Here is a 22,281-nt window from a genome sequence, read left to right on the forward strand (position 1 = left end):
AATCAAGCATTAACATTTTGCATTGATTTTTTAGTTTCATAAATACAGCGTTTTAAAAAATATTTTTTTCGATTTTTAGATATTTTGATGCATAAAAATACTACTTCCGTATTTGACGGTGTACAGAAAGCCATCTTTTGCCACAATTTTTATGTATGTATGTATGTATGGTTCCCCCATCGGTAGCAAGGTCCAGCCTATGTATGTGTGGCTTGGCCTTCGAATTGCTTCTCAGGCTTCCACGGCCGATGGTTCGTCGAGGGAAGGCATCCAACCTTCAAAGACCTACAATGGTTGGCAATCCACTCCGCTTGCAATAGTCTTTTCAGATTATCCCCAGATGCATTCCCTCTGAAATATATGATTATTTATACAATGAAACACATCTTACCTGTCGGCAACTTATGGGATTCGAACCCAAAAGTTTTTCTTGCCGATACCGGGAATCGAACCCAGTACGCCTGGGTTACCAGACTCGCGCCAGCCTACTAGACCACATCAGCGCTATATATTTTTTGCCACAAATTAGAATGCGTCTTATACAAAGCATAATTTTTTTCAAAAATTGCTCAAAAAATCAGCTGCGTCTTATTCTCCGGTGCGTCCCAAAAAAAATGCGACACTTCTAAATAACTTTAGTATGCATCGATGGACAAAATCATGAAATTTTCAGTGAAACTACCTGGCAACGTAATGTTTATATGTGCAAAATTTAGTGCCTTGTGTTTGTGAGTGGTTTGTGAGATACCTCTCAATAAATAAGTTCATTTAAGATTTTTTTTTGTTATCTAGGAAAGTGCCTTAGGAAGACCCCAGAACAGCTGAAAATCAACTGTTGTCCAAAGTTGATGTTCTAAATCGTTTTAAGACTCCTAGGGAATCTGATGCTGAGCTGAAATTTCAATAAAAATCAGGATGATAGTAAAGTAAAAGTAATATGAAAGTAAAAAATATAAAAGGTTTAATCAACCGCAATCTGAACATTTCGATTGTAATTACAACTACAAGTAATTAAAAAGGGTAAATTCTTTAGTCTGGCTCGGCCGACAGACGAAAACAGGCCGCACTTCAAGTCTACAAGTTTTAAAAAGTTGTCCACCGGTGAAATGAACAAAACATAGTGGTCAAACCGTGCGCTTAATACGTTAGACAGCTAAGTAGCTGAGTTAAATTTAAAAGAAATAGAAATGCACTGCAAAACGATTTTTTTTGGCGGATTCCTGACATATCTCCAGCCAGAAATTTTTGGTTTACAAGTCCCGCCTGGACGTTCCGGAGACAAACAAGGAAAAAAAGTTGAAAAAATTGATTTCTAGTTTTCCATAAGGTTGGCAATTCGCGGAAACTGCAAATCAGTAATTGGTACATAATGATTGTCACAGTAAATGGCCAAATTTTTAAGGAAGAATGTCCTCAAACGCGACCGTTTTTATTCCATAGCTCTTCCATAGGTCTTATAAAGATTCAATCTTTATGTCAGTACGACAAAACTTTGGAGGAAAGATAATATTTAGGTCAGCAATGATGTTTTTTGTTGCAGAACAGATACAAAAATGTGTTGATTTGAAGGACAAGCTCGAGTCAATAGAGAACGTCATCAAAAATTCAAAGTCGATGTACTTCTCCATGGAACGCTATCTCTAAAACCACTGACAGATGCACAAAATTTGGCATTTCTTAATTTCACTTAAAATTTAATTATTTTCCATGCATGTATACTAAGTTATTCGCAAAACAAAGTGTTGATTTTTTTTTCGAATACACTCTTTATCCACCGTTAAATGCGGTTTTTCTTACATTATTCAATAAAGTTTTTGAATGTTAGATATTGAAGATCGGGGGACTTAAATGAAGGGAGAAAATACGTCAATGATCACACGAATTGTGCAGCCAATGATTGAATTTGTGGTAATTTGTGGCAATTTGTTAGAGAAAATTAGAAGGTATGAGTTAAAATAAAAGAACCAGTGCTCAGAGAGAGTGAAAATGTGCTAATTGTTGCAAATAGTTGCAATTTGTCGGAATTTTGATCATTGCCATTCCAAATGCAAAGAATTCTCTCTCGATTTCAAACCCTTGTTGAAGATTTTAACTCATTATCAACTTTGTTGAAGACTGCATAGCGATTTGACTTATGCTTAAAGAAATATCAAAGCTTCCATTTGGATAAAATCTTTATTTTAATTTTTTTTAAAGATAATAAACACCGTTTTTTTAATGCAAACTGGACAACACCAGTCAAAACTTATAAGTTGCATTTATTTTTTTTTTTTGTAATTTTCTGAATAACATAATGTTATTAGTTGATTTGAACTTTATAGGGAACATCTGTTACAAGAAAAGGAGATAGACTTGAATTTTTAACAACCATTTTTTTAAACAAATATATACTTTTGGACTAAAAAAATTTGAATCAAAAAAAATTGTTGAATGTCAAAGGCGAAAAAAATTTTCATAGAAAGGAAAATTAATTTTGAACAAAAAATTTTTTGTTCTTCCGAAAATTCATTGGAAATTTTCCATTTTCTTCGGCATTTTCTTAAAAACAAAAAAAAATACGCTGCTTGTTCAATCTTGCAATTAGAGACAGAATTTGCTTTCCTTTTTATGATTAAAATGTTTAAGGCCTTTTTACTATTGTTTATTTATTAAAATCCATTTGATAGTTTTTTTTTCAGTGTTGGACGTTCAATCGTTATGAAATAAATTGATTGATTTTTTTTTGTCTGTGCGTGTTTTTGTGAAGTCTTTCCACAATTCATAATTTTAACATCGAAGCTCTAATTTTGTTTTCCTAGAACCTATGAAGAAACTTTTTTATTTCAATCAATACAATCCGTATTAAAACATTCCTTATCGATGTTGTGAAAGGTTGTCGAAATCATAGAAAAATCCAAAAATTCACAGACTTTTAAGCAAAGTACAGTACATTGCAGTAGAATTTTTCTACAGATTTCATAGAATTGTACTTCTCAACACTGAGATAGGAATTCTTATGCTCATCCATGAAAATATTATGACATTGGTGTTGTGCATTGCCAATTTTCTAGTAAAATAACTCAGTTTATCGGTGTTTGACATGGTTTTTGGATGGAATTAACGATAAAAGCATCACAGATAACCACCAAAAATTTACAAATTAAATCACATAATTACAGATATTGTTTTGCAACGAACTCAGAATTTTTGTGGGTGACTTTTTAATGCTGAGTCATATCTTCATCTTATCTAGGCTTCATAATTTAAGAAGTAGAGTCATATACATCAATACTCAAGAGCGGAAGTGTTTCTTTTGTCAATTTTTAAGTGCTAACGGAACAAGACTTTTGCTGAATTTTATGCAATATTAAATTTCCATAAACAGGCAATCTGCTTACAGTTGCTAAAACTTTATTTTTACTTGAAATGAAATGTGGAAAAATCACTTCACAACTGTACTTGAAAATAATTTGAACGACTGTGATCAACTTTAATGGATATTAAAGTATTATGGTTGTTCAAATGAGGGAAATCTCCAATATAGGACAATATTGCACTTATAGCTTTAAAAATTAATATAAATTGATGAAAATTCAAGCATAAAATTTACCAATCAGAATTATTTTGGGACTAAACAACTTCAAACAAGTTTTATGCACTTTGATGAAGTGATTGACTTATCATATTTCCGCTTTTCTAAGGATAGGAATATCAAAGCAAAATATGGCATAAAAAACTGAAAGTAAATCTCTAATTTCTTTGATAACTATCGCCAGTCAAAACGTTTTGCGGTCTTCAACAAAGTTTCTGAAAGAGTTACGGCCTATGAATATTGAAAACTTAAAAATGATTTTCAGTGATTGAATTTCATTATAAGATTTATTTCAAAACGTTATATCTCAAGAATAATGTACGAAATCAAAAAAAGTTGTTGATTTCGATGTGTATATTTTTGTTTATTAGTCGTGAGTGACTAATTTTCCTTCAAATTAACGTACTTTTCATCGTTTAACCGGAATAACACAAAAAGCGATCTATGAAATAGATTAAATCTAACATCATATCAGAATTCTGGACGTTAAATTCCTTCAAAATCATATTTTTTTATTCAAAAATGATGAAGTGTTGCTCCACGGTAAATAAATACTACGAACCCGTCAGAATGACGGTCTGTCGTAAAGATAAGTATACCCATGTATGTGGTAAATCCTTTATTAGAAAGATGTAAAAAAATGAATACTAGAGAATACTTATCTAGTTAAAATATTAATTTACAATCAAAAAGATTTCTCCTAGAAACTAAAGGATTTTTTTTATTTCCCTAATGAAACTCCAAATTGGGAATTCGAAAAAAAAATGAAAAAAAGAAAACTTCTTTAACTTTTTTTTCAGATGATAAAAACTATCGCGGTCTTCGAAAAATTGTTAATTTAAAACCTTTGCTTTCAAAGTCATTAAACTGTACGTTTGTTTGGCCAAAAAGTGTATACATTTATTAAAATATATTTTATTTATTTTCATATGTTATCTTGAAACCTGGAGCTTATATAAAATCTAATTGTTATATGATTTTAATCGCCGTAATTTGTATGATTATAATTTTAATGGCAAGTTCGGCGGAATGAAAACTAGATAGAATTTTTTTTTAATTATAGAAATTTTAAAGAAAGGTGGATAGACAGGCATTAGTGCGCCAATAGGAGAAAGCTTGATAGGTGTTGAAATTTTAGGCTAGAGGGCATGTTGATGAAAAGCTCCCATGAGTTGTCCCGCCTTTGCTAAAAATCTAATTGCATATTTGGAGTCCACACCCCCAAATTATTCAGAGTTAGCCCATAATTATTTTGCACATCAGAAAAACAGGAATTATCTTGCCTTGTGTTATTAAATTTAGGAACTGTAGATTTCTTTTAAGTTAACATTTGGAACATCATTTCTGCTCATATAAACATGACTGAATTATGTATGTAAGCCATCAATTTTTCCTATAATTCAAAATAACAGTAGGGCAAAGGTTTTTCATCTTAACAATTGTGTCTACTGTAATTGCTTTTACCGCCTTGAATAACTCCGATCCGAAGGTAAATAAATTTAGAAACATGCAAATTAATCATGGGGGAATGCAAACAAGCTAAATAGTTCCCTCGACCTGAACAATGTGCATATGTTTGTATGTGTATAGGGGAACGTATGTATATCTATCAGCCCACGCGACGGCACGTGGTAATTGTTTTTTTTTTCACCGCTCCTTACATCAATTCAATTCAAGTCTGGGAACAAACATCTCCAAGTGCTACAACAAAAACGAAAACAGGTGAACGGAATGAAAAATCACTTTGGGCAAACATCGTAGACACTTTCGAATCGTGTTGTTCGCGTGTATGGACGGTCTTTGGGCAGGCAGGACATTGTTGTGTTATGTGTAGGTTTTCCGGAGCAATTGAAATGGACGGGGGACGTCTCTCGTTTGGCATTTTAAATATTCAACGGATATGGAATTATCGTGTTGAGATTTCCGGTCGGTGCCTTTCTCGGTTGTTATTCTAAGTGCTTATGTGTTGGGTTGGCATTCTAAGAAACGATGGGATCCGTGACAACTTGTTGATTTTTATAGGTATTCCGTGACAAGTGAGGCAAAATAAGCAAGCAACTATTTATGCGTATAGAGTCGGAACTTTTCCGGGCAACGACCTTTAGTTTTCGGTGTTCAAAATGTGAACAATATTCGAAGTGCTGACGAACTAAAGTGGCCACCATGTGAATCGACAGCAGTGGCTCACGTGACGCTTCCTGGTACCACCACCAGTAGCCAGCCGATTTGGCCAGATCCGGTGCTGCCGATCGAGCTGCCACAATTCGGCCTAAACGGTACAACAGCGGCAGCCCAGCGAAGGTGACCTTCGACGATCCTCTAACCTATCACCATCATCATCACCATCACAACCACAATCACAATCTTCAGGCAGCCCTGCTAGGGGGCAGCAGCACTTCTCCCCTGCACACTCCCACCAACAGCAGCTGCCAGCGCTATCAACATCAACGACAACAGCAAAAAAACTTGCACCGCCATCATCAGCTTCTGCACCAACTAGAGATGGAATCCGTGGGCCACGTGGCCGTTCCGCTGCGAGTCGGAGCCAAAAAGATGCGCAAACGTCGGGAACTGGACGCCCTGGTGGCGCACTCACTGGCCAAAAGGTAAGACAGGATTGTTAGTACAAAAAGTTGAAAAAAAAATCAAAACTTGTTCATAGGCGTTACAGAAATTAAAATGAGGATGAAAATTCCATGGAGACGCATGGTTTCTTTCAATACAACTGAGATACAGTGTGGCATCTTCGGAATATTCTTCTGTATTTTAACGCCTAGAACTATAGTAGGATGATTTGCCAATCGTTAACCACAAATGTCTAATTTTTACAATACTGACAACAAAAGTGATCATCTATTTCTGTTTAAGGGGGGGGGGGAGGGGGGGGGGGGGTGGCGGTTAGGGTCTAACACTTTCAAAAAATCGATTTTTTTTTATTTTCTTATTGTAAAACATTTCAAGAAATTTTCAAGTCAATTGAAGCAAAACTGTAGAAATTATAGGCCTTTATCTCCTCCTATCTAATACTGCAAGAAAGCAAGAGCAGAAACTTCAAACGCGTTTTTCTCGAAAGCACATTTTTAAAGTACGTGGACATCGTCATTTGAAAACTACTTATCCGATTCTTTTCAAATTTGGAACATATTTTCTACATATAAAATACCAGACCCCAACGTTTTTCTTTTTTTTTTCACTTTGGGGAGATTTTACAGATAAAAAATGGTGGATTTTTATTTTCGTGAAAAATCGTAGTTTTTACTTCAAACAGCCACAAAAATTTCATAAATTTTTTTTTAAGTTAAATAAAAACGTTGGGGTCCAGAAAAACATCTTTTAAAAATATTTTTTTCTGATTTTTTGACTTGAGATGATTCTGTGCTGAGATACAGTGTCCACCGCAAATCGTGTGTTTTGTCACCGGTTCATTTTTCAATATTTTTCTACGAAAAAATTACTAAATGTTCTTTTAACAATGCTTTGTATAATGCAAAAAATTTGAATACATTTGTTTAAACGATAGCTCTAGAAAAAAATCGTAAAAATGGTTTTTTTTTCACCCGTTAGACCCTACCCCCCCTTAATCCTTATTCTATTTAATTCTATTCTATTCGGTTCTATATAACGTTTTGAAACCGAAAACTGTTTTCGGCTCTGGTTGGTTGCAAAAACAAACTGCATAAACAATACTTGAATCAAATACAGCAATTTTCTTAGGTTTTGAGATTTCCTCAAGTTTTTCTACTCTACTAACATCGGATTTTTGGTCCATATTTTCAAATCTTATGTTCTGAGTTCTTCTTGGTATTTACATCTTCGTACCTGAAAATTATCACATTGTCGAAGATGATGAAAAATATAAGAGAAACAGAGGTTTAAAAGCGGAAATTGCGTATTCAAATTCCTTCGGTGAGCCGTTGTATCTATTTCGAAAAATACATGATACATATTAGCGGCTTAGGGGAAAATCGGGTAAGACGGACACTCTAATGTAGAATCGTAAAACAAAATAAAAAAAAGTACACCGGAGTAAGTGGGACGGTTTTTCGTATAGTTCAACATTTAAAAAATATAAAAAAATCAGCAATGGATCAAGTCTAATAAAATAACGTTCAATGTGATGCAGAACATGTTGTTTACAAATGCTGAAGAGATGAACTTGATAGACGCAAAGCGAGGGAAATTATCACGTAAATTTTTATGGACTGCTGGTGTCTTCACTTACCCTGCTTTATGAGGTAAGTGAGGACGGTAGATTTTCCCTTTGATTTCTCAAGAAATTTTCAACACATTTGTGTTTTCTTGGCTGAATACGTTACTTTATTGCTCGAACCGTTCAAAATTTTGAAAAAAGTTCATGGTACTATAAGTAAAGCATCTTTCAGTGATTATTGTGTGTAATTTATGTTGCATCACACGAGATCCGATTGTATCGAAAATATATACTTATTCCAGAACACACAAGTACTTCTCCCAACTTTTCATGATCCGAATGCTAAATAAAGCTAAATTGTATTGGACGAAGTAGAGAAAATTGACTTAATGTGTAAACATCAAACATTAGAGTGCCCCAAATGACCGACTTTTGAAAAAGTTATGCGCTGCAGGCTAAAATTGATCCTAGTCCTAGTATAAGATCTCATGCCAAATTTGGGCCAGATCGGATCACGGGAAGGGGTCGCTCAACGAGCCTGAAGTTTGTATGGGATTTTGAGACATTTTGTTCGGGAGAAACATGAAAAACCAGTTTTTCATCAATAACTTTGGTTCCCGTCGGCCGATTTCTTTCAAAAACGGGTTTTCTTAAAGCCTAAATTATGAAAAACATTTCATTTGAAGACTGCATATCGATAAGAGTTAAGACAAAAAAGTTATTGGACTTCCAAAATGGGCTAACTTTTTTTACGGTGGTATTCATCACTGCTAACGAGGCGTCAATAAGTTCGACCGCCCCGACTCATTTACAGTGATGAATACCATCCTTAAAAAAGTTAGCCCATTTTGGAAGCCTAATAACTTTTTTGTCTTAACTCTTATCGATATGCAGTCTTGGGATGAAATGTTTTTCATAATTTAGGCTTTAAGAAAACCCGTTTTTGAAAGAAATCGGCCGACGGGAATCAAAGTTATTGCTGAAAAACTTGTTTTTCATGTTTCTCCCGAACAAAATGTCTCAAAATCCCATACAAACTTCAGGCTCGTTGAGCGACCCCTTCCCGTGATCCGATCTGGCCCAAATTTGGCATGAGATCTTGTACTAGGCCTAGGATCAATTTTAGCCTGTAGCGCATAACATTTCACAGGTTTTGAATTTCCCATACAAATTTGGGGCAGTCTATCAAACATGTATAAAGCCGTCCCCACTTACCCCTAACTGGGGTTTAGAGACAAAATTTTTGATTTTTGCAAATAAACCCTTTTTTCTCCATTTTTAACCGTCGTTTCTTTTCCTAACTGGTTGTTCCGAATGTAAGAATTGTTTCGATGCAGAGTTTTCCATCAAGAGCCAGCTAGTTTACTAGAAATTTGCAATTTAAAAGATGCACATCAACTCGACATCGTAGTTGAAAATAGAGAATTTTCAAAAAGTCGCTGTAAACATCCGTTATTGTCGAAATCGTATCTTTTTCACAGTTTTTGGGAGATATCAAGTAAATTTAACATTCGGCATTAAAAGTTTGAAAACATAGTTCACAGTATTGTTTTAATGCCATCGTCCCCACTTACCCGGGGTAATTTATCGCTTTTTTCATCGCAGTTTTCGTGCACATGGGCAGTTTAGGTTGTTTGCTATCGCATTAATCATTGGAATAAGTAAATTTTCATTCATCAAGACTGTTTTTATAGCAATCTGAAACATGCTTGCAAATTGCACTTTCCAAAAATGATCGGGTAAAACGGACACTGCGTAGAAAATGTAGATTTGCTGTAAAAGTACATTTTTTGTGAGTTAAGTAGGTATTGTATTCGAGAAATAAAATGGAACCAACTGATTCGAGTCCGGAAACCTTTTGCCTTTGCCGGGCTCCTATTTTTACAGTTTATATGACCTGTTTTAAAATGCTGAGTGCTTTTCGACCGACAATTACTCTTGCCAAAGTCTTTTGATGGCATATGGAGGATCAAATCGATGAAAAATTAAAAATACCTGGAGAAATACACGTGTCAGTTTTAGCCGACCTTTAGGTGTCCGTCTTGCTCGCTGTGCATTTTTTTTCAAAACGTTTGTTGCTCAAGCAATTCGCTGATTTACTTCCAGGATAAAAAGAATCCTGATAAACACACCACCTTTAAAAAAGTTTGAAATTTTCGAAAACGTTGCGAGTTATGAACTATTTTCTGAGTAGAGAAAATTACTTTAAATAAGGGATCCTCGAAGTTTTTGTTTGTTTTGTTTACTGTTATGAGACCTTGCTGGATGTAAAAAAACAAAGGGTGTCGAAGGTGTTGATACACAAATGCAAACATATTATTCCCATCATTAGATTTATACCAAACATTGTAGTTTTCGAAATATTGAAAGTGTCCGTTTTACCCGACTTTCCCCTATGTATTTCTTCCTTTGATACCTCATGTTTCTCTTAAAGCAAGTTCACTGGTGTTGGGAAAAAGTGGTAGAGGTTTTGACACTTTTGGTACATTTTGAAAATGAAAATACATTTTCAAGATCTGTGGCCAAAACGTTTTTTTATAATACGTGTTGTATTTTCACATGCTGTGATGCAAAAATAGCAATATTTCTATAACATACGGCAGAAATAGAAAATACAACGCACGAAGATCTTGAAATAATTTTGGCATGGTACAATTTTCAAAATATGCTACAAGTGTCAACATTTCTACCATTTTTTCCCAACACGAGTGAACTTGCTTTTATACTTTCCATCACCTTTAAAATGTGATAATTTTCAGGTACGAAGATGCACCAAAACAGATTTAGAACACTAGATTTGAAAATTTGGACCCAAAATCCCAGAAACTTCAAAGCCACCTGTTTGAGGACCTGAAAAAATATTTCGCAGGAATTCAAATCTGCCATCGGATCCGACCGAAATCATCATAAGGTAAAGCGTTGTTTGGGCCTTATTATTCACTTAAAAGTTTCTTATTGTGCGATGCATCAAATTTTTGCCAATTATGAGAAGTAAAAATTTTCGTATATAGTTTTATTTAATGCTTTTCTTGTTTTTCAAAATCTGTAGATTTGCTTCTAAAATTCTGGCCTACGAAAATTCCAAATGTTCTTTCTATAAGAATAATGCTTACCAATTAAGCCGTTAAAATCCAAAACACTCGAGGATAAAATTCAAAGATCGAAAACGTCAGCAATTCACAAAATGGATCTTTATTTGTATTCAAACTTCAAATAAAAATCAACTATACGATATAATGCTTTTGAAGCAAATCATAGTTTTGCTTATGAATTTGAGTTCAAAATCCAATAAAAAAAAGTATGATGATTGGTAACACTAATTTACAAAATTTAAAAAAAATCGTGAACTTTATTGACCGACCAATATTTTTGATGTGAAATCGGGCGCTGAATCCGAAAATGAAATTTAAATCTCATTATGCTCCAAATATGAAATTTTGGAAAAATAAAAAAGAACTTGAACTTAGATTCAAATATCTTGGACTGCATAACATTAATTTGAAATCTGTTTTTTGCATATTGAAGGTGAATAAATTAACTATTGGTCACTTGAACTTTATTTTTACCTATCATGAAGATTTTATTTGATATTAGTGACTCTATGATAGAAAAAATTATAAAAAAACGCATTTTTTACTATAACATTTTGTTTTAGCTAAAGTTTTAAACTAGATGGTAACATTTAAAAAATATGATTTTCAATTGATCTTAAATTTCAATTTCAATGAAGATTTCAAGTGGTTATTTATCAAAATTGGTTGAAAATTGAAGAAGTTATGGTTACCCTACAATAACAGTAATTTTAACAGTTTTGAATAATTTAACGAACCGCAGTGTACTAATCATAGTATAGGAAGGACTAAACATGATAAATCTTACCCGCTCAAAGTCGAAATTCATTATTGGCTTACCCGAAGATCACATGCCGAATTTTAGAAAAATCTGACATGGGGAGGGATTGCTGGAGTCTCAAACGTGAATAGGAGTTTTGCTTGGAAAGATAAAAAAATACTGATTTTTCATTAAAAAAAACTTTTTTCTTCACTAGCCGATTGCTTTTTATGATAAATTTTCTTAAAGTCTGAATTGTGACAAATATTTCTCTCAAAATCTGCAAACCGATTGGACTTGAAACAAAAAATAGGGTTGCTAGCTAACCGATAAAACCGGGAATACCGGGAAAAAAACCGGGATTTTAGGCCCCTCACCGGGAAAATTGTCATGCTTGAGATTTTTTCACGGAATTTCAAAAAATATTTCAAATTTTTTTCTAAATTAAAGAGTAGTTTTTGACAGTCTTGATGCCGATTTATTTCATAAACGCCTATTTTCGTTCATTAGTAAACAAAGAAATTTGAATCGCTTTTTTAACAAATTGCGGGACAATATGAGATATCAAATTTTTTCGCTCCCCGCAAGTGTACTATACTTACAAGTATAAATCCAATGTTATGAATTTAATAATGAAACTATTATCGACAAAACTAACTAAAGTCGAACCTGGATAAGTGAGAGTCCAAAGGTCTGAACATTTTTTCTCGTTTATATGTCTTATGTTAAAATTGTATCGAAAAAAAGCTCCTGTCGAAATCTTCCCTGATACAGAAGAATATCTTACATTCGAACGATTGAAGTTCAGCCCTGTCTTATACACGATGTTATATATTTTCACGAATCTTTAGTTCAAATGACTAGGGAACTACTAAAGTTATCCATTGTTTTGTATTGAAAAATGTTGTTTTGTAAAATGCGTTAAATATATTTTTCTGCCATATAATGATTTTAAGTTTTCTAAGACAAATCCCCATTCAAGTTGACAAGCTGATTTTATATTATGTTTCGATATATTTTTTTACATATTTCTATACAAACGATACAATTTTTTTTTCTAGAACTCATTAAAAATTCTAGAAAATTTCACAGTGGCTGAAAAGTGCTAAACTATAGATAATTTACCTCGATTTTTTTTTTTTGCAGTGGTGCAAAACAACGAATAGGTGCCAATTTCGTTATATTCGTTTTAAATAATCATGAAAAGCTGACAATTTGATACGAGAAGACTACGTGTTAAAAGACGCCAAAGTATTGTCATGATTTCTAACCGGTTGACAAGTTTTGGGATACAATTGTTAGAAATTTGAGGCCCTTTACAATAATTTTTTTTATTCACCATGATTTTATATTTAAAAAAAAAAAACAAGTATAATAAATGGAAAAATTATCATTTATAACCGGGAAAAACTTTGGAATTTCAAAATGAAAAATCACTAGCAACCCTGAAAAAAGTTATTGCGGTTCAAAGATTGTATTTTGGCCGCAAATTGTCGTGTAACACGAAATGAGTACCTAATACGCATTGCGTTTCATACGAGAATTTTCGGTCAAAATTCAATCTTTGAACTGCAATGACTTTTTTGTTTCAAGCCGAATCGGGTTGCAGTCTTTTAGTGAAATATTTGTCATAATTTAAACTTTAAGAAAATTTATCATAAAAAGCAATCGGCTAGTGAAGGAAAAAGTTTTTTTTTATGAAAAGCCAGAATTTTTTATTCTTCCAAGCAAAATACCTTCACGTTTGAGATTCCAGCAATCGCTCACCATGGTCAAATCTTTCTAAAATTCGGCATGTGACCTTCCGGTTAGCCAATAATTAATTTCGACTTTGAGCGAGTGAGAATTCTAATGTTTAGTCCTTCCCATACTACGAATAATACACTGCGGTTCGTTAAATTATTCAAAAATGCAAAAATTACTGATATGGTAAAGTAACCATAACTTCCTCAATTTTCAACCAATTTTGATAAATAGCCCCTTGAAATCTTTTTTTTGAATTGAATTTTTTTTTGAACTCAAATTCTCTGAGCTGCATCTCATTGCATCTTATAGATTTAAAGAACAACTTTGCCCAAGACCGTGAACCTCTAAGATGCGTCAATCAAAAGTTATGACAATTTCAAAATTGAATAAGGCCGGAACATGCAAAAAACTAATAAATTTAAATAAATTGCTCGAAAGCTTGTATGCAACAAAATTGCACAAAACCTATAAATCAAGTAATTTTTTTATCAAAAAACTTCAATGAAACCAAGAATACAAAAGGTGATAAAACTCTCATCCTCCACAATTTCTTTTTTGCTCTTGTAATCATACGGATATTTTATAAATTTTTCGAAATTCCTATAAAATACTCCAAATTTCGGTTTTTTTGAAAATTTCGAAGAAGGGGGTGACAAAAGAAAAAATATTTGTTCCGGTTTTATTTTTTTAACATCTTTTCAAATGGCACCCCTACACTGCATGTTGGATAGGAGTCATACGTTCGATTATCGTGAAAATTGGTTTAACGGTTTTTTGGTCCGAAAATTGTTTCTGGAAAGTTACAAAACCCTCCCACCTCGGAAAAAGGGGGTCCCAGAATCAGAAACCTGCAATATAAACTTTGAATTATCGGTTTCCAATCTGAATTTTTTTTTTTGTCGTTTTATTCATCCTTCAACTTTGTGAATCATGACACTTTTTTCAGATTTTTTTGATTTAAGATAAAAATAAAGAAACTTTCTTAAGTTTAAATTTTTATAACAAAAAGTGTAACAATTTCAAATTTAAACTTTTAAACATGATTTTAAATATTTGCATTTCATTTACCGAACTGATGAGTCTCGAATTTGGATAAATAATCTCATTTTTGTTTGAAATGGAAAAAAAAAAGTTATTCGAATCAGGATGTTGTCCCAGAGATCTGAGAATCGAGAATTATAAACTGGATACAGAATCCGAAATCTTATTACAGTTCAATAATTTTAATTTTTTTGAATTGTATTTGGAACCACAACATCTAGAAAGATTGTAACCAAAAACAAACTTAGGCTTACAAGATATGTTTCTGCACGGGCTTTTTTATCTGAAAATGTGGCAAAATCCAGGGATTAAATAGTCAATTTGATTTTGCAAATAAAGCAAAAAATCCAGGCAATTTGACAAATTTCATCAATATTCGAGGCAAAATTTATATTACGATTGTTGAAATTTGAAATTTTTCTAAGCCTTCAATGCATGACTTTTTTTTTAAAAATAATAATAACTGAAATGGTTTGAAGTCGTTATTTAGAGTATTCTAAAAGTTATGGCCCATCAAAGTTTAAAAATAATTTTTGAAGTTTATTATTCATTGCAATGCGATTTTGCAAATATCTGCCAAACCTTGTAAATTGGATGTAGGAAAGTGTTCGTGATTAATCGAGATTAAAAAATTTGTTAGAATTCTCAAACCTGAAGAAATAACAGCAATTCTCCAACACTGCTTTGAAAAATTCCTGTAAATTACTGCTGATTGGTTCCAAAATTTGTGCATTTTCTCATTTTGGTTTGGCTTTTTCAATGTTCTTATTGATTTCGAAACTAGTTTGTATGCGCAGAATTGGAGCCGGTCTCAGTAAGGTTTGTAAAATATGAAATCTAAGTACATATTCCATAACAATTTATTCACTAAACCTTGAAATCATAGCATTTTTAAGAGTTCTTAAATGGGCTATGATATTTGATCTTAGTGAAAAATTAATTACTTACTTAACTTACTTACTTAATTAATTACTAATTCAAAGTAGAAAGCTTCTTAAATAAAGTTTTTGTGATTGATTCTTTTTAGTTTATGAAAATCGGGAATTTTGTGAGTCCTTGCGGGCGGAAGTCGGGAAAAATGCGGAAAATCGAAAATTGGAATTGAGTGGCCACCATGTAAATTAAAATGCAAATCTGCAATTCTTAGTTAATTTTCTGTTGAAAAACTTTTTTTTTTTTTTCAAAATATGACCTCAAAAAAGGAAACTAAACATAAGAAGTTGTGGTGGATAACGATTGGTAAATCATCCTTTATGAAAAAAAAACCTCTGATACCGCTTGGAACGCATTAGTTCTAAAACTGACTTCATTCTCCATTCTACTCAGCTCAGGAAAACGTCACATCGCCGGAAACGGAATCGCCTCACACGATCAGCTCCTCTCCAACTCGACCGATGACCAGGAAGACTTCTCATGGGTTAGTTTTTGTTTCTTAAAATAACACTTTACGCTGAGGAAAATTTAGTTTAATTCCACGATTTGTAGATTTTTCAAGTTAAATTTGTTTAGATTTTTTGACTGTATTATTCATTTCGAGACTTTTGAAAATTAAATTACGTTTTATTATCTGTTAGTTTCAAAAAATTGTATCCAAATTTTGTCTCAATATGCTCCCCTCAACAGTGAACCATCAAAGATAAGAGAATCAGAACCATACGGTCATTTTCATGTTACGCTACCGAAACAACTCCATTCACCACCATCTCTAACGCTAACCTCTCATTTTTCTCTCGACCATATTGCTCGGCAACCGTCTAACTGCTCCAACAACTCCAACGTGATCCGGGGACCGTCAACCAATAACCATAACCGTAAAAAATCACCATAAACCGGGTGTCGTGTCCTTTTTCTTTGCCCCAAAATCGCCCCATTCCTTCCATTCCTCTCTCGATTTTTTTTCGACAGCAACCCAAAATACGCACCCAGTCTCGATGCCGGCGGAAGCGATTCTCCTGCGTCCGCACCTGTGGCCCTCTGATCCTGGTGTCCTGCATCTTCCTCTCGCTGGGCTTCATGTACTGGCTCTACTTCGACATCCGGCAGCAGGTCTCCGAGTATCGGATCCGGATCGAGCAAGGTGATTGTTTAACTACTTCGGCTCCGATGTGTACATAGATGTGTGTTAAAAGTTTTATGCTTAATCAGTGTGTTTACTATCGTCGAGCATATGGGGCATCAAACCGTTGGCCACATATGAATCTTATTCTTATAATCAGATAGAGAATTTAACCATCCAATAGAATCAGATATAACGTGTACAAGCCAACCAACTATTGGAAGTGGAAAACAAAGTTCAAGTCCAGAAAACAAACACCCGTTTTGCCATGTCAACTGGTTTTATTACACCCAAAAGAATGGAAACATTTCGGAAAATGGACCGGCAGAAAGGGTCCTTTTTTAGGATAATTTCCTTCTTTTTAGCCTTGTTTTGTGTTGATATAAGCATAATGTTTATTAAAATAGATTATTGCGGAAGCAGAGTTTTGACCTTGGTACGACACAGTGATTCGACGACGAAAAAAGGGTTACATAATTGCAGCACAGTTTCAAAAACAAAAACAAAGTTCCTGGGTTTTGAACATAAAGTTCGTCCTCCGTGCTGAATGTTAAACAATATTCTAACAGGACACTTTAGCAAATTATGGACAAAACTTCATGAAACGAAACAACTGTTTTAAGGCAACACACAAGACATTTTCGAAAATGGTGATAAGAACAGGACAGAACAGAACAGGAACCTTTTTGAGATACTTCTCATGGAGCGAGCCCCATGGAATTTTTAAATTTCTTCACAAAATATTAGTGAAAATTAAAAAAAATGGTTTAGGAAACTTTAGCTAATTTACTCGTTTATGAAAAATTTCAATCCAAATTTTACCGGGAAAAAAGAAGTTATTTTCATCGTACCTGAAAATTATAAAATTTTCAAAGGTGGTGGAAAATACTAGAGAAAAGTAAGATATCAAAGAAATAAAGAACACAAGTTGTTAATTTCACGCATTCGCGGCTCTCTGACGGAACTTGAACCGGCAATTTTCGCTTGAATAGAACGGCGTGTTAGCCAATTACACCATGGTGAATGTAACGAAATAGGCGGTATCAGGATTTAATACATCATGTTATAGTAGACTGAGTCAATTTGGGGTCATTTTTGAATTTCTTAAACCCTGGGTTCTAAAAAGCTTCGATTTGGTCTAAAACTCATCCATGATTCTTTGCAAAATTTTAAGTAACGTTTACATGACTAAATTTGAACTTTTAGGTTTGTATGGGAAGAAAATTGGATAATTTATACTGAAAAATCAACATCATTTTTGTTTCTTCTGTGGAACCGAGCCAGCTAATGGATTTTGTGCCAATTTCAAAATTCCCTAAAGGAAATTTTCCGCTGAACAACTTTGTTGAAGACCGTAACTTTGTATTTTATTAGACAAAAAAGTTATTAGCTGTTCAACAAGGGTATGTCTTTGGGCATTGATAAACAATAAATTCAATCGACATCACTGCTAGATGCCTAGCGAGGTATTGCATGACTACTTTTCATGCAATAATTCACGAGGCTCCAGCAGTGAGGTCAATTGAATTTATTGTTTTTCAATGCAAAAAGACATACCTCTGTTGAACAGCTGATAACTTTTTTGCATAGTAAGATACGAAGTTACGGTCTTAGACAAAGTTGTTCAGCGGAGAATTTCCTTTAGATAATTTATTAATTGGCACAAAAACCATCAGCTGGCTCGGTAATCCAACAAAAACTCACCCTTAACTTGATGTCTGGTTGCTAGAATATAGAGGAAAATAAAAATAATTAGATTAATCTAACCTAAGCTAAAATCTAAGCTTCAGCGTACGAAAACAAATAGAAACTTGACAACCCGATTGCTGATTTTCCAGCAAACTAGATCAATTGCTGAAAAATTCAGCTATTTGAAAACTGATTGCTGATTTTTCAGCAAGAATGACAAGAACACAACCGAATACTAAAAAAATCCAGCAATTAGAAAACCGATTGCTGGTTTCCAGCAAAAATTTGGGATGCTGAACGTTGCCAGCCATTTTTTTTCGCTGGAAATCAAGGCAAAAATTTTCTGTGTACAATAAAATATCGTAATAAAAATACCCTGGGATGATTTCTTTTAATCTTTAGAATATTTTTTTTTCAGTACATCACTCAACAATATCCAAGTTTTTCTGAGATATTTGGATTTTGATTAGTGGTGTTTAAAACAATACTATGCATAAAAGGGTCAAAACTTGCGTGAAATATTAAATGCCCACTTATAGAAGCCTAGAATTGACACTGCTGTGAGGATCAACTGGATGTAATTAATTGATTCCTCTAATTTGGCCAAAGTTGTTAGATAGCTTCTTTTTACTAAGGAATGAAGGTAAAATTAATCAGAGAAAATTACCAATTTCACAATTAACATGTAAATATACCTACCTGGCAATAAATTAAAGTCGTCCATTCTACTAGGATGTAAATTTTTTAGTTTTGAGATCATACACGATTGCGCCCTTTCGAGAATGAGGTCCTCACACGTTGATTTGTAACTTTTCAATGGCACTATTTGTCATCTATTTTTAACGGCTTGTTCACATTAAAGCATTCGCAATTTTACACAGGTTTTGGCATTTTTTTATTCGAGCTTGTACGTTCATCTTTGTTTTTAGTGCCTTTGTTTTAATAACTAATTTTGGAAGATTTAGTCGTCCAGAATTCAAATCATTTATCAGATTATTTCTATCATTTCTGGTTTTGGTGATATAACGTGTTGGAATCTCATAGTTGACCAATTTGGGGTATAACCGATCTTTTATAACTAATATATGAAAACTATAAGCTTGATATTCCATTCAATCATGGAGCCTGATCTTGCCTGGATGTTTTTCTTTTTCAAAGATATCACGTTGGGAAACAATTAATTCTACAATTTTTAGAAACTGGAATTGATAAGATTATAACTATTTCTGACATCATTCAAAAAAGTTATTGAGTATTTGATATCAGAGATCTCAACATTTAATAACTTTGTTGAAGACCGCGAAACTAATTAACTTAAATATGGTTTTTGATATATCAAAATTTCAATTTAGCTTAAAAATTTTCTAAAATTTCGTAAAAATTCTCGTTTTTTGCAGATTTAGAAAAAAAAATACGAAAAGAAAATTTCAATACCTTTTTTCTGAGGAATCAAATTTATCGCGGTTTTCGGGAATTTACTTATTGCGTGAAGATCTACATTTTCAAAATACTTGTAATATTTTATAGCTTTGCCGAAAAAGTGCACAAATTTATTAATTTTTACCTATTTTCAAAAGTTATCTCGAAAACAAAAGCAGACATAAAAAACTAAAAATTAATCATAATTATCTTTTTTGCACCTCGGAATTTTTTTAGTTTTGTTGACTTTTGCCATTCATCGCGAGTCTGCACTTATCTGGGTTCCTTATGCCGTTTTCGTTTTCTTCACTGGCGCGGGGCAAAACTTTTTCTGAATAAACAAACAAAACCGTCACCCGGGACGATGCAATGTATGGTTGCTATACTCACCCTTATGCTTGCCCCCAACATTGACAACTTCTACGGGTTGCAACCGCCTGCTTGAGGTTCAAACCTCGGGCAAAACTGGTGGACTTCTGAATTAATAAACGAACACAATGACAGCAGTTAGGGCAAAACTCGTGGACAACTAGGTTGCCGCTGCTAATAAACGAAAACACTAGTTTTATACATACAACATCAAGATATAATCTTCTAACGTCTTAATCTGCTATAATCTCTAATCTACCATGTTATTTGACAATCAAGAGTCGATATCAAGACAGCTGGCAAAAAAGAAAAAAATACTAACGTTGAGACTTACTGGCTAATTGGTTCGAAATTTAAAAAAATTGAAATACGATAGTTTTAGTATTATTTTTAAAATAATAATTCTGAAATTATTTTCCAAAAATCTGTATGAAATCGAGAAGTTTTGCAAAAAATCTGTATTCATTATGTACCGATTCTTGGTCAAAAATCGGAATTAATACCGGAAAATCGGTATGTGTGGCATCGCTGACCAACAGCCATTGGCTCGGGATTTTAGCCGAGCACGTACATAGCACGTACATGCTTCTTATGCAACTTAATCTACATGCAACTTATAGTAATGTTTACCGATCAACTGAATATTATTAACGAATAATTGGTAATTTTTAGTGAACAAATTACAAGGTTTCGGTAAATAATCAGAAGGTAAATGGAAAAAATCGCATCGAAGTACATTCAATTTGCAATCCGTGGTGAACTCGTTCAGTTCAAACTGCCAATCGAAGCAATCGGGGATGGAAAAAAATCACACACCAGAATGAACACTAACGATAGCAATGCCGAATGAATGAACTATTAGAAGTTTTGGGTGAACGAACCGATGGCCGATACATTCGCCGCAGTTAATTGGATCGTTTTTTATTTTCACCACGACGTTCGTTGGATGAATTGATTCGCAATTGATTGTCCTTTGTCTGTTCAGTTATTCCCGCTTAGTGCAAAAGTCCACTTTTTTACCACAGAATTTTTACTAACTATATGCTGAATGTTATTATTCGAACATAAATTAAAATAACATCATGAGAAAACAAACCAACAGCGAGCGCGGGGGCTATAACACGCACAAAATTAGCCGAAAAACAAGCACCTGATGGCGCAATCCTTTACCGATCACAGAAACATTCGCGAATGCAATCGTGCAATCGTTTGGTGATTGTGTTTCGACAATCAGTTGCGAATCAATCCATCCAATGAACGTCGTGGTGAAAATAAAAAACGATCCAGTTAACTGCGGCGAATGTTTCGGCCATTGGTTCGTTCACCCGAACGTATTAAAAGTTCATTCATTCGGATTGCCAAACCGACCAATCAGCGATCGTCTGTTCACGCTCGCATCGCCGATGCTACCATCGTGAACGGAGTGGTTATTGAGAATCATTAGCGTTCCTGCTGGCGAATGAATTTTTCCATGCTTGGGTAAATGATCACATTTTAAAGGAGATTGTAAGTATTAGAGAAAAAATGAAATATCAAACAAAGAAAGGACATAAGCTGTAAATATCATATATTTCTCGACAAAAATACAACGGCGTACCGACGGGATTGAACCCGCAATTTCCGCTTCAATACAACTCCAGTTTGCTAAAACTCCAGTTGGTAAAACAAATTATACCAAACTAATACTTTCCCGGTAACTTTATTATTGTGTACATTAGATCCAATGAGGTGGAAAAAGAGGTGATGAGAAAAAAAACATTGCAGCAGCAGGTAGTGTTTGTTTATTCGGACAGTGTTGCACTGGTTTTGACCTGGTGTTGCACTGCCATCGGGCGGTGTTGCCCCTAAAATTTTGTCAGTGTTGCGAGAGAGCGTGTGCGTGAGTGATGTAGCAATACACTGGCGACGATTTGTGTTTGTTTTTATCGGGTATGGTGGAACACTGAACGAGGGGAGAGACAAATACGGTAATAGTTACCGCTGGCATTGTTCATGTTTATTTTTTTCGCTCGGACGTGCAATAATGTTTATACACCTTCTCAAAAGTTTATACAAGTTGGGGTGGTCGTTTAGCTTTATGGCGAAAGTCTTCGGCTTATAAGCCAGAGGTCCAGGGATCGAATCCCGCCACCCTAAAATCTAGGTTAATGAACACTAACACCACGAAATGTAACAATGTAACGAAAACTGTAAACTCCACTGAGTATAAAAGAATGCAAATATCTCTGTGGAGTATAAATGATTGTAAACTCTCCGGAGTATAAACAGATACTCTGGTCATATAGTTTCAATAACTGGACCATAATAGGAGCTAATCGATAAGGCAGTTCCGAGTCGTGCTAAAAATAGCATCGGCGAGAAAATAGAAGAAGAAGAAGTATACAAGTTGCATTAGACCACTGCAAGCTT

At 34.0% G+C, this 22,281-nt stretch overlaps 1 protein-coding gene across 5 annotated transcripts in view; it reads left to right on the plus strand.

Annotated features, from left to right (window-relative positions):
* LOC129756001 (keratin, type II cytoskeletal 72) overlaps window positions 1-22,281 on the plus strand; it is a 91,875-nt gene that overhangs the window by 59,389 nt on the left and 10,205 nt on the right. For 4 of the 5 annotated variants that reach the window (XM_055752748.1, XM_055752747.1, XM_055752749.1 and 1 more), the window contains exons 2-4: window positions 5,594-6,177; window positions 15,666-15,756; window positions 16,245-16,416. The exons of the other annotated variant lie outside the window; for it this stretch is intronic. In XM_055752748.1, the coding sequence (XP_055608723.1) occupies window positions 6,074-6,177; window positions 15,666-15,756; window positions 16,245-16,416 (367 nt within the window). In that variant the 5' untranslated portion in view covers window positions 5,594-6,073. The remainder of the gene's footprint in view (window positions 1-5,593; window positions 6,178-15,665; window positions 15,757-16,244; window positions 16,417-22,281) is intronic. 5 annotated transcript variants of the gene reach the window in all.

Source organism: Uranotaenia lowii, chromosome 3, assembly GCF_029784155.1.
Source record: "Uranotaenia lowii strain MFRU-FL chromosome 3, ASM2978415v1, whole genome shotgun sequence".
Lineage (NCBI taxonomy): Eukaryota > Metazoa > Arthropoda > Insecta > Diptera > Culicidae > Uranotaenia > Uranotaenia lowii.